Genomic DNA, 12,844 nt, shown 5'->3' on the forward strand with positions numbered 1-12,844 from the left:
TCGAGAGGTTCCAGCTAGATATAGTCGGACTCACCTCGACGCACAGCTTGGACTCTGGAATCAATCTCCTTGAGAGGGGCTGGACTCTCTACCACTCTGGAGTTACCCCCGGTGAGAGGCGCCGAGCAGGTGTGGGCATACTTATTGCCCCTCGACTTGGAGCCTGTGCATTGGGGTTTACCCCGGTGGACGAGAGGGTGGCCTCCCTCCGCCGGGTGGGGGGAAGGGTCCTGACTGTTGTTTGTGCGTATGCGCCAAACAGCAGTTTGGAGTATCCACCCTTTTTGGAGTCTCTGGAGGGGGTGCTAGAGGGCGTACCTTCTGGGGACTCCCTCGTTCTGCTGGGGGACTTCAATGCTCACGTGGGCAATGACAGTGAGACCTGGAAGGGCGTGATTGGGAGGAATGGCTCCCCCCGATCTGAACCCGAGCGGTGTTTTGTTATTGGACTTCTGTGCTCGTCACAGATTGTCCATAACGAACACCATGTTCAAGCATAAGGGTGTTCATATGTGCACTTGGCACCAGGACACTCTAGGCCTCAGTTCGATGATCGACTTTGTGGTCGTGTCATTGGACTTGCGGCCATATGTCTTGAACACTTGGGTGAAGAGAGGGGCGGAGCTGTCAACTGATCAACACCTGGTGGTGACCTGGCTTCGATGGTGGGGGAAAATGCCGGTCAGGCCTGGTAGGCCCAAACGTGTTGTGAGGGTCTACTGGGAACGGCTGGTAGAGTCCCCTGTCAGAAGTAGCTTCAACTCCCACCTTCAGCAGAAGAAATAACTTTGACTTGAAAAATACTACATTTACCCTTTAAGCCTTCCACGAACATAAAGTGTTAATCATAATAAAAGATAAATGCTAAAATAAGTTTAATTAAAATAAATAAAATCAGTTAGTGCAGACTTTTTAGAGATTAATTATACATTTCTTATCGATGGTACTTACAGTTTAGTATACTGTGTAAAATAAAGACTGACTGTTACGTTAGCATTCCTGTAAAAATCCATGGTTGGGACTGCACGTCCGTGAACGAACTGACCCGTCACTGCGTCTTCTGTTGCGATTCCTTCTTGGAGACACCTGAAAAATATGTGAAATAACGTAAATATTTTTCAACAATTTCAAAGAAGATAAATAAAAATCATCATAATGATACGTGATTAAAAACATGGTAAGGAAATATGGTACGACTTCACTATAAGATGCAACAGAAACATTCAGTTATCAAAACACTTTAAACAACACATTTACAGTATCTTTTTTTGGAAATTATAACTCTGCATAAAGCTTTAAATGACAAAAATAACCCCAAAAATAAGTACATTAAGATAATTTGTGACTCTAATCTCGCTCTGTATGGATAGTGTGCATCTCATTATAGACCCATGCTTTGTCCAGAACTGGGTCCTGCCTCTCATCAGTTGCTATCTAGATAGGTTTTAGCTACACTTTTGAGACTTAAATTAAATTAATTGAATTCGGAAACTGGACAGAATAATATATGATTTTTCTAGTCTGAAGTAGGCAGGCCTTTTGATTTATTGGATAAAATACTGAGCTGTAAAGTTGCTGGTTCACTCCCACTACTAATTCACTATTTTGAACCAAAAGAAGTCAATTAATGTTCCTGTATTTCATTTCCTGTACTCCTTTACCTATTTCTAAAAATGTGTAAATAGTTGTAAAATCATTTGCTCAAACGCCTATTCATACATTTTCTTTACTGGTTTAATATGTTACAAGGTTGTGGGAAATTGGAATCTATCCTGGAACAGTTGGGAGTTAGAGGATCCCCAGCTCTGGACTAAATGCTAGTCCACTTTACAGTACACTCATGCACATATCCACACTCACTCATCCCGAACCAATTGAGAGACCAATTAACCCAACACATTATGTTTTTTTACAATGAAGTAAACATATTTTATTCAATATTTTTCAAAAATTTACCCACATGGTAGTTTTGTGACCTGGGTTTGAATCCCATTCCAGTCACTTTTATTGTATAACATATGGAATGTTTTGTGTACTATAGTTTACTCTCATATCTAAAAAGTGTGTATCAGGTTAGTTGGAGGTGGCAAGGGATTGTGGTATATGGGTAATTGAGTATTTATTGTAAATGTCTGGCAGCCAATGTTGTGTTTGTTCCTGGATTGTGTCCACTAATATCAGGACTAGTTGGGGTTTCCCTTGCTTGTGAAGTGGAATGAGTGGGTGCTGAAAATGGGTGGAAGGCTGATATTTCTATTAGTTAATGGTATAGTATGACATCTAACAAGTGAAGTGTCTTCAATGGTTACATTACAATTTAAATAAATAATAAGGTGCCTTGTACAAATACAAAGTCTAGTTTTCTGGTATTTTCACTCAGATGAAAAAGGATATCTGATATCTGAATATTTCTTTTACACAGTTGTTATCATTTCATTGAAAAACTATGTTTGCATTGTGACCTTGAATGGAAAAAAGGTCCAAACCATAAAAGACAAAAGGAACACGAGATGAAAAGTTTTGAAGGTAAAACAAAAGAACAGTTACAAAAATGGCAGGTACGGTTCAAAACCAGAAAGGCAAGCAAGACAGCAAATAAAAATCAAAACAAAGGACAAAATTAATAATCAAAAAGAGCAATATTTTGTCCTTTCCCAAAACTACAGTACAGTATATTGAAAATTTTTCAAGCAGAGACAAGTATCATCACAGATAACACAATGGCAACCAGGCAGTTTATAAACTATATCACCACAAAATGGCAGCATAGAAAAAATGGTAAACAATAATAATAATAATAATACAAACAGAACTGATAACATTACAATTTTCAAGCTCCAAAACACAATGTTAACAAATGTTTACCTCAAAAAATAAGCCAAAATTATATATTAGCATATTGTTAATATGCTAATAATTATTTAAAATGCACTAACTTACCACAGTTCTCCTCTTTGTGACAGCTTCCCCCTTTACTATGATCACATCTCCTTCCATGAGGGCAGGCCAAACGTGATATGCGACAAGAGGAGCAGTATATTCTGAATCAAGACTACGACAGTATCTGCAATGCAAAACCATTTTCAAATAGCATGCGTTAAAGATTCACTCTTTGAAAACATCGGTGTCTGATTTATTACTCTACCGTACATTGTAATTTGGGAACTGAAGTTATAATTAGCATTGAAACATGCTGATGCAAATAAATATATTTAGTTTATTTTGTATTTGGCGTAAATTTGTACTGAGCAAAATTCACCATTGATTTGCCCTTTTCTGTATATACAGAGGGTCCACAATGTGCTCTCCTTTCTCCTTGTTAGTTATATTAGTTAATACATTTTTTATATTTGTTTTCTTGATGGAGGACCAGAGTCTTCAAGGCAGAGACCATGCACTAGCTGAACGTAGAGATGAAAATGAACCTAAACTAGAGTACCTAGAGAAAACATCTATGGAATTAGAAAGAGTGTTCAAACTTGCACAGAGACAGTGTCCATGTTTGAATTTGATCTCACAATTCTGAAGCTGTAAGACAGCAACACTAACCAGTCAGTCAACCACAAAAAACCAACAATCACCTATGCCATCATTTAATAATAATAACATTTATTTCTACTCCAATGACCCAATGTCAACATTTAATTTGCTAGTGTGTGATAGCAATATCTATATTTGTATCTGAGACTTATGGTTGAATAATGGTTGTAGTCTTTATATTTGGCAATTTCTGTTAAGGAATTCCATAAGTACTCTGGGGAACAATGCAATTTAAAAAAAGCACAATTATTCTTATTTATTTTCTGTCAACATCCATTGGAAGCGTATAACACCATTTGAATAAGCAAATTCTGGTTTTCAGGATTGTATCTTGCCGAAATATGCACAAAGCTGAAGCAGTTTGTTTTTTTACATTTTAATAATGGTTACAATTTTGAAATTGTGAAGGATTGCCGGCTTTCCATGCCGGTCCGCACCCCCAGGCCGCCAGGAGGAGCTCTCCCGACAGCAGGATCATGCCCCGAGGTCCAGCAGGGCATTATGGACCTTGTAGTATTTTTACACAACCCTGCTGGATACCTTGGGGGCCATCAGGAGTCGCTGTGGGGGGGCTTATGGGCTCTTTCATGCCCTATGACCCGGGAGTACGTCATGGTCACGTGACAGGAACTAACAACGTGCTCCCGGGTTAAAGTAAAGACTGATTGCCCTGACCGGAAGGAGTAAGGAACTATGGACTGTCGGGACAGGAATACCTCCGGGTCAGGGGCTATAAAAGGACGGTGCCTCAGTCCAGACACTGAGCTGAGCTGGGAGGTAGAGGAGCAAGTGTCTGGGCGAGGAGGAGAGTTTATTGTGTGTTACTTAGAGTATTGGTTTATGAGTAGTGTGGAGGGTGCTTGGTGCACATTGTTATTAAACAATAAAGGGTCGTGGACTTTTACCTGGTGTCTGGAGTCATCCCTGAGGGTTCAAGGGTGCACTACTGCCCCCTACTGCCACAAAATATACACTTACTTATATATAAAGCACACACAGATATATATATATATATATATGTATACTGTACATATATATATATATATATATATATATATATATATATATATATATATATATATATATATATATATATATATATACAAGGTTAGTAAAACAAAAATAACCGGACTGGGCTTGGGGCTTTCCTGGAAAACCGTTTGGAAGTTGGCAGGACGTGAATCATAGAACTGTATCCCCACCAACACACCCTCTCTAACAGCCAACCAGCTAGGTATATCATGTGAATAGCCCGGTCAGTATTTGTAAAACAATTGCTACACAATGCCAAAATAATGTTGGGTGAAAAAAATCGAACAGCAAATCAACATCAAATTTCTCGAGAAATTGAACAAAACGGCCACAGAAACTTATGAAATGATAAAAATAGTGTACGGTGATAACTGTTTGTCTTGCACATAAGTTTTCTGAGTGGCACAAATTTTTCAAGGAAGGACAAGAAAATGTGGAAGATGTTCAACGCCCAGGTCGCCCACGCTCATCTCGGACAGATAAAAACATCAAAACAGTGAATGAGATTGTTCAAAATGATCATACTGCTTTTTCCGTAAAGCAGTTTTTGACTGACGAAAACATTCCTGTCCTTGACCATCCTCCCTATTTGCCCAATTTAGCTCCCTGTGATTTTGACTCGTTCCCAAAAATCAAAAGTGACCTGAAGGGAACACATTTTTCTTCAATGGATGAAGTGAAGACAGAACTGGCAAGCCTGTTGAAGCACTGTTTCAATCAATGGAAGATACATATGGAGAATGGTAGGGGGAGTATATAGAAGGTAACAATGTTTAGAATTAGGAAAAATATATATTTTTCTACCAGTCCGGTTATTTTTGTGTATATATATATATATATATATATATATATATATATATATATATATATATATATATACAGTATATTATGTATGTACAGGACTGTGTAAAAGTTTTAGGCAGTTGTGAAAAAATGGTGTAAAGTGGGAATGCTATCAAAAATAATGCCATTAATCAATTATTAATCAATACATTTTCTGGAAACTGCAGTATACAGAAAAAATAAATGAAACCAATATATGTGACCACCTTTTGCTTTAAAAACCGTCAGTTGTCTAAACTACACTTGAATGCAGTTTCTGAAGGTTGTTGAATGATAACATGCTCCAAGGCTCTTGATGAACTTTCCACAATTCCACTTCAGACTTTGGCTGTCTTAGTTACTTCTTTCTCTGCAGGTAATCCCACACTGTCTCAATGATGCTGAGATGAGGGTCTATGGGGTCCATATCACCTGTTCAGTATTCCCTGTTCCTCTTTTTTGCTGCAGTTTCTTATGCTTTTGACATTGTGTTTGGGGTCATTGACATGCTACAGAATGTAATTACCGGTAGGACCGATCAGACTTTGCTGATGGATAAGAATCTGCCTGTACTTCTTGGCCTCATTTTTGATCAGATCAGTTCTGTTTGAAGAAATGCATCTTCAAAACTGCAGAAGATGCTAAACCACTATTGTGCTTTACTGTTGCTTGCGCAAACTCCTCCATGTACTGCTCTCCGGCCTCTCAGTGGACAAGCTGCCTTCTCTTAGAGACAAAACTTTCAAATTTTGACTCATTCATTCAGAGCACCTACTGCCATTTTTCTGCACCCAAGTTCTTTTGCTTTCATTTATGGAATAATTGATTAAATTTATTTCCAACTTGCACTAATTTCTAATTTTTTTGTGTTTTTTTTTTATCGTAACACTTTCATAAAGATCACTCACTCTCTGATAAGACTTCTCTGGACTGTAGATGGAGGCACCAGGGTCCCAGAGGTTTCTGCCAGTTCTGAGCTGATAGAAGTGATAGAAATATTTTGATTTCGAAGGGAAGTAGGGCTTGATGTATTTCTTGTTTGCTATACTTAATTTCTGTAGCCATCCACACTGCATGCTGATTCTGAGGAAGTCCTTGGACAGCATGTCTTGATACGCTTGTCAGCTGTGAAATTTCTGCTTAGGTGAGACCGTGATGGTGCAGGATGACTACCTTGTGTCACTAAGTTCCTTTTTTTCATAGTGTAAGAGTTACAGATTAAACCACTACATCTAACACAACTTCACCTTCTTAGTTTGGTTGTCTCAGTTTTACTCCCTCTGTTTCTATTTTAGTTAACCACTTTAATTCAACTTACACATGGCATCATTGATCATTATATTTGCTTAATCAAGCACTGGGCTATATGCCTATAAAGATCTGGACAGGAAAATGGCAAGTAATCAATTACTATGTTAGTTTCTTTAAGGGCATTAAACAATTTGGTAACAATTTAGTTTAGTTTAGACTGCAAAAATGCATCTATTGCTCATTTACTTTTACCTAACAAGACCTTAACAAAGGCTTCCTTTGGTGTTCATAACATTTACAAAGCATCAGTAAAGTGGCTATCAACCTCTGGGTAATGTGGCATTTCATATGTTGGTCAAATTACTTATTAATATGAAGGATATATATTGAAGTATTCAATTCTGAGAGATGTATACCTCGCTTAAGCTACCTCTGACTATTTTAAAGTGAAGTCAATTTAGTAGGCCATATTGCAGAGATGAATAACCACTTAACTGACACTTTGTAAGTATTATGAACACCAAAAGAAGCCTTTACTAAGGTCATGTTACACAAACTTAAAAAGTAACATTTGCAGTACCTAAAGCGTTAACAAAAATCGTATTCATGTTTTGCAAAAGAACTGTTTGGAACATCAAAATACACTTTTCTCTATTGACACAATAGTCCAGAAGAGATAAAATAATCATCTAACAGAGCCGACTGCTGCCTTGCAGCTCTAGGAGACGGCTGTTCTCAAACCAAGTCTAGTAATGTCTGATGACTTTTTCTGCAGACATTTCACTTTTTCGTGCATATTACAAAGACATGCATGTTAGGGTTGGTTGGGGTGAGTGGTTGGCAGGCAGGCAGGCACTGAGGCATACCGGTTAAGGCTTTGGACTTCAGATAGTGAGGGTTTGGGTTCAAATTCTGCTACTGACTCTGTGATCATGAGCAAGTCACTTGACCTGCCTGTGCTCCAATTGACCAACCAAAAGAAATGTAACCAATTGTTTCCAAAATGATGTAAGTCTCATTTGATAAAATTGTCATCCGAATAAGTAAATGAGTGTTTACAAGACTAATAGTTCCTGTCTGATGTTGCCAGGTTAGCTTCATGCAACCCTAAATCTTACACTGGACTAAAGAATGTCATTGGATGGGTAGATGGATGGGGTAATCTGTACTGGGTGGCATAACTTTCTATGGGGGGATGTTGATTTAACTTGTATACAAAAAACATAACATGACAAATACATTGCATAAAAGTAAGCTGTCATATTTTAAAACTGCCTAACTCTTTTGAACCAGGCTACAGAATATGACTTCCTCCAGAGAATTAAACATTTTTTTCATGCAGTATAAATGACTAGTTAAGTGTCCTGTCTAACTATAGGTGTTATGTCTTCTATTATGGTTGAGTTGCACACAGAATAAGCAGTGATACTACAGTACATTAAAAGTAACAGGTTTATATTTAGTATCTGATGTCTCTGTTCCCTTACTTGTGCTCACTGAATAGCTCGCCATCTGTTGAGAATGCAATGTCTAGAGGAGGATCAAGAGACTGCATTGAGAAAGCCAAGAGACAAACTTCTCGGATGAAGTTATTGATGAGGTTGTAATCGACTTCTGGTGGGAAGGAAATTTTTGGATTTACATCCATAGCATGGATAACATCCTAGAAAAATGTGTCCAGAAAAGACAAAAGTTAGACTACAGAATAGACATCATCAGTTAGGAACAGAACACATGCTGATATAAAAAGGCAAAACAAAGATGTACAGATGGTCCTTTTTAACTGCTTCTGTCACTTAACAACAAGTCAAGTCAAGTCAAGTTGGGGAGCATGCACTGGTGCAGTGCGTTGCCACACCCACTACACGACAAAACTACTCGGGATCCCGGTTGGGAACTCATCAGGCAGACACGCGGTCCATTCCCACCCTCCGGAAATGACCCTCTATCTGCCGCAGCCAGGTGTTGGTTCAGCTACTCGGGTCCCCAACAATGATGAATGTACGAGCTGGATCACCCTCAGGGAAACGTGTCACATGGCCGTAGTGCTGTAACTGACGCTCCTTCACAATGCAAGTACAGTAATGTGCCACATTTGGGACTCCATGAGCAACTGCTCAATTCGACACAAAGTCAAACCAACGGTACTCAAGGATTTTCCGGAGAAATACAATACCAAAGGAGCCCAGTCTTTGTCTCAGGTTACTGGATAGCGTTGATGTCTCACAACCATGTAACAAGACAGGGAGCACCAGGACTCTAAAGACTTGGACCTTTGTCCTTTTGCATAGATATCGGGAGCGCCACACACCCCTTTCCAGCGACCTCATGACACCCCATTCTCTCCCAAGCCGTCTACTGACTTCATAGGAAGAGTCACCAGAGACATGAATGTAACTGACAAGGTAAGTAAACCTCTCGACAAGGTAGACACTCTCTCCGCAAACAGACACACTCTCATTAAAGGCCTGGATCTTGGTTTTTATTCAGGACACTCACATGCCCAGACACTCTGACTCCTTGCTCAGTCTCTCAAGCACCCCAATCAGAGCCTCCATTGACTCCACAAAGATCACAGCATCGTCAGCAAAGTCAAGATCCATGAATCTTTCTTCACCAACAGATGCCCCACAGCTGCTGGAACCCAAGACCTTGCCCAACACCCAGTCCATACAAGCATTGAACAGAGTAGGAGCAAGAACACACCACTGATAAACCCCAGAATCAACTGGGAAAAACTAAGAGGTTCTGCCTCTACTCTGCACAGCACTCACAGTACCAGTGTACAGGCCAGCCATGATATCCAGCAACCTCAAGGGAATCCCACGAACCCTCAGGATGTCCCACAGGGCAGCTCGATCAACTGAGTCGAACACTTTACGAAAATCGACAAAGGCTGCAAAGAAACTCTGCCAATATTCCCGTTTGCACTCCATGAGAACCTTCAGTGCCAGGATGCGGTCGATGGTAGACTTCTTAGGCGTAAAACCAGACTGCTCCGGTCGTTGGTAGGTGAGCAAGTAATCACGGATCCTATTGAGAATGACCTTAGCAAGGACCTTACCCAGCACCGAAAGCAGTGTTGTCCCCCTGTAGTTGCCACAATCCTGGCGATCACCCTTCCCTTTCCAGACAGGGACAAGAAGTCCTGTTTTCCAGTCAGTTGGGATGATACCAGTCTCCCAAATGGAGGCAAAGATTGATTGCAATGCCAGGAGGACAGCCTTACCACCGGCTGGAGACAAGACTTAACAACAAACTTTGAAAAAAATATCCTGCATTGTATATTTAATGTTTTTCAGAATAAACTGTAGTAAGCATGGCCCAGTGCTTCACATACTCATAAGGCTGTAATTTTGTCCTGGTCGCTGTATATTTAGAGCGTGCGCTCTGTATGACCACACACACTTAGGTTTATATGGACTGCCTTGATGTGGACAAGTGTGAACTGTGGTTTCTATCTAATGCTCAATGCTGCTGTTATACATTCAGGCTCCCCTCAATGTTCTTGAATGAAAATGAAATGGGTTGGCAACTGGTAAGCTGGATGGAACCTGAGGAAAATGAGCATTTATAACTACTAAACTAATAAAACTAATTAAAATGTAGCTGTATAACAAAAACAAGGTTGAAATTCTTAATACTCTAAATATGTTCTAACTTATCTAGACATCACTGTGCCTGGGAGTTTCGTGTTGATGTCTGAAAACCATCTGATTGCTGTTCACCTCATACTGACTAAATGACTTCAGAAGGTGAGTAGTCAACCCTAAATAACTGTACAAAGCCATCCTTTTAAATATGCTAGAGTTTACAAAAACAAAAACACTTGTTAAATATTTTATATTTAGTTTTGCAAGACAAAAATAAAATACTAATTAAGGCCTGCCTAAAAGACACAGTAAAACAAGCATTTATGTGTTACTTTTTTCAATGAAATTGTTTTTGAAGGCTATTCATCTCCACAGTCACCACACATTCAAGAATATCTCTTTCTAAAATAGCTTGAATCTGGAAAGGAACTTGATAAAAGCAGGATGTAACAAACATCCATAAATAATTTAATATTATAAAAGAAACTTTAGAAATGTGGACATTTCGGTAACACTTTAGATTACATACTTCCGATAATGCATCTATTTGTCACATACTGTTATATACCAAGACATTAACCATGGCTTCTTTTGGTCTTAAACACACATGCAAAGCATCAATAAACTGTTTAGTTAGTTGGGGCAATGATGCATACTAATATAACTTTGGTGTCTATGGCTTGTGAATTCTTAATTCATGATTAAGTAGCTGTGCACCGCAGCTCTGTCTGTGTATTAATGAAAAAGGGTAGCTAAGAAGGGCCCTGCCCGGCTCCCACTCCTGATGTCACGCTTGTCCCTAACCTTGGTCCACAGCCTCTATCTCAGATTAGCGTGAATACATGGCTTTTGCAAAGCAAACTATGATGCTTAGTGCGATGAGAGAAGTTGTAAAATCAACCGGAATGTTCAAGCAAATTATATGAAATAACCTGATCTAAATCCGTTAAGTAGTTCTCTCATGAAAAGTGGACAGACATACAGACAGATGTTGGATTTTATATATATACTAGCAAAATACCCGTGCTTCGCAGTGGAGAAGTAGTGTGTTAAAGAAGTTATGAAAAAGAAAAGGAAACATTTTAAAAATAACATAACATGATTGTCAATTTAATTGTTTTGTGACTGTTATGAGTGTTGCTGTCATCAAGGATTTGATTATGAATATTTCTTTCAATCAGGTTCGTATTTGGAGGACGTGTTGTGTTCAAGTTACATTCCGTGTTTGTCAACCATTGTAAAGATAACAGGTTTCATTCATCGAAGTGTTCACTACCCAAATCGGTACTCGTGAATCTAAGATGTTTAACAGGCATTCCCGGTATTAACTTGTGGATTTTTCTGCGAATATTTGGTGGCAGCGTGACGAAGTTGTTTTCATTTAGCTGCATCAGAAAAAGTACCCCGATGTCTGACACGCCTCCTTTTTACGTTTTCTCACAGCTTGGATTGCTGCTGTCATAATCGGTTTGAGTTTTATGGTTTGTTTCAATTACGACAGTATTTGCAGGACTTGTGTTGAAGTGACATTCGGTATCTGTCAAGCGTTGTAAGCATACAACTGGCTTCATCGATAACTTCGCATCCAGCTTTTGAGAGTTGAAACATTCATAAACATCAAAGTGTCCAGTACTCAAATCGTTACGTGTGAATCTAAGATGTTTAAGAGGCATTGGCGATTTTTCAAAGGTGTAAAATATTTGGCCATTTTGGTACAGTTGAAAGCGACAACCGAACAATTCAGCGGCAGCCATCAACTCACATGTAGAAGCATAGGTGAAGGGCTTAAGCATTTCACTCTTAGAGTGCCTCTGTGTAGTATAATTATCTCCTGTACCATCATCAGTCCACACCTTCGCCTGTCCCAGTCATTCAATACATAAGACACAATGTTCCTTTGGATATCAATATTGAGCCTGATATGGCCGTGCAATATGTAACAAACAGAATGGAAAAGGCAGGCGGCATCTCCAGGCATGGAAACCACTCGGTAAGTGACAGTTCTTTGATCGATGGTGATCACCTCGATAGACATCTCACCACCCAAATCGCTACTCGTGAATCTAAGATGTTTAACAGGCATTCCTAGTATTAACTTGTGGATTTGCCTGCGAATATTTAGCGGCAGCTTGTCTATAAAGTTGTGGAATTGCCTGCGATTATTTAGCAACAGCGTCTCTATGAACTTGTGGATTTTTCTGCGTGTATTTGGAAGCAGCGTCACAAAGTTATTTTCGTCTAGCTGCATCAGAAAATGTAACACAACATCTGACACGTCTCCTTTTTATTGTTTTCTCACAGCTTGGATTGCTGCTGACGGACGGCCTTATATGGGCAGGCAGTCCATTACGTGGGAGGCGTGGAGATGGGGGACGCAACTCCGCCTTTCATGGCGACCGAGCTGCAGGCTATGGACGTATATATGTACGAAAGTAGGATTCAGTTATGACTGTTACGCGTAGAATTTCGAAATTAAACCTGCTTAACTTTTGTAAGTAAGCTGTAAGGAATAAGCCTGTCAAATTTCAGCCTTCTACCTACACGGGAGAATTAGTGATGAGTGAGTGAGTCAGTCAGTCAGTGAGTCAGTCAGTCAGTCAGTGAGG

General features: G+C 39.5%; 1 protein-coding gene across 1 annotated transcript in view; it reads right to left on the minus strand.

The window, feature by feature from the left end:
• LOC120527905 (mitochondria-eating protein-like) overlaps positions 1-12,844 on the minus strand; it is an 84,053-nt gene that overhangs the window by 18,602 nt on the left and 52,607 nt on the right. The window contains exons 9-11 of the mRNA XM_039751844.1: positions 8,133-8,308; positions 2,941-3,064; positions 952-1,086 (exon numbers count right to left, since the gene is read on the minus strand). Of these exons, the coding sequence (XP_039607778.1) occupies positions 991-1,086; positions 2,941-3,064; positions 8,133-8,308 (396 nt within the window). The 3' untranslated portion in view covers positions 952-990. The remainder of the gene's footprint in view (positions 1-951; positions 1,087-2,940; positions 3,065-8,132; positions 8,309-12,844) is intronic.

Source organism: Polypterus senegalus, chromosome 4 (genome assembly GCF_016835505.1).
Source record: "Polypterus senegalus isolate Bchr_013 chromosome 4, ASM1683550v1, whole genome shotgun sequence".
NCBI classification, from domain to species: Eukaryota; Metazoa; Chordata; class Cladistia; order Polypteriformes; family Polypteridae; genus Polypterus; species Polypterus senegalus.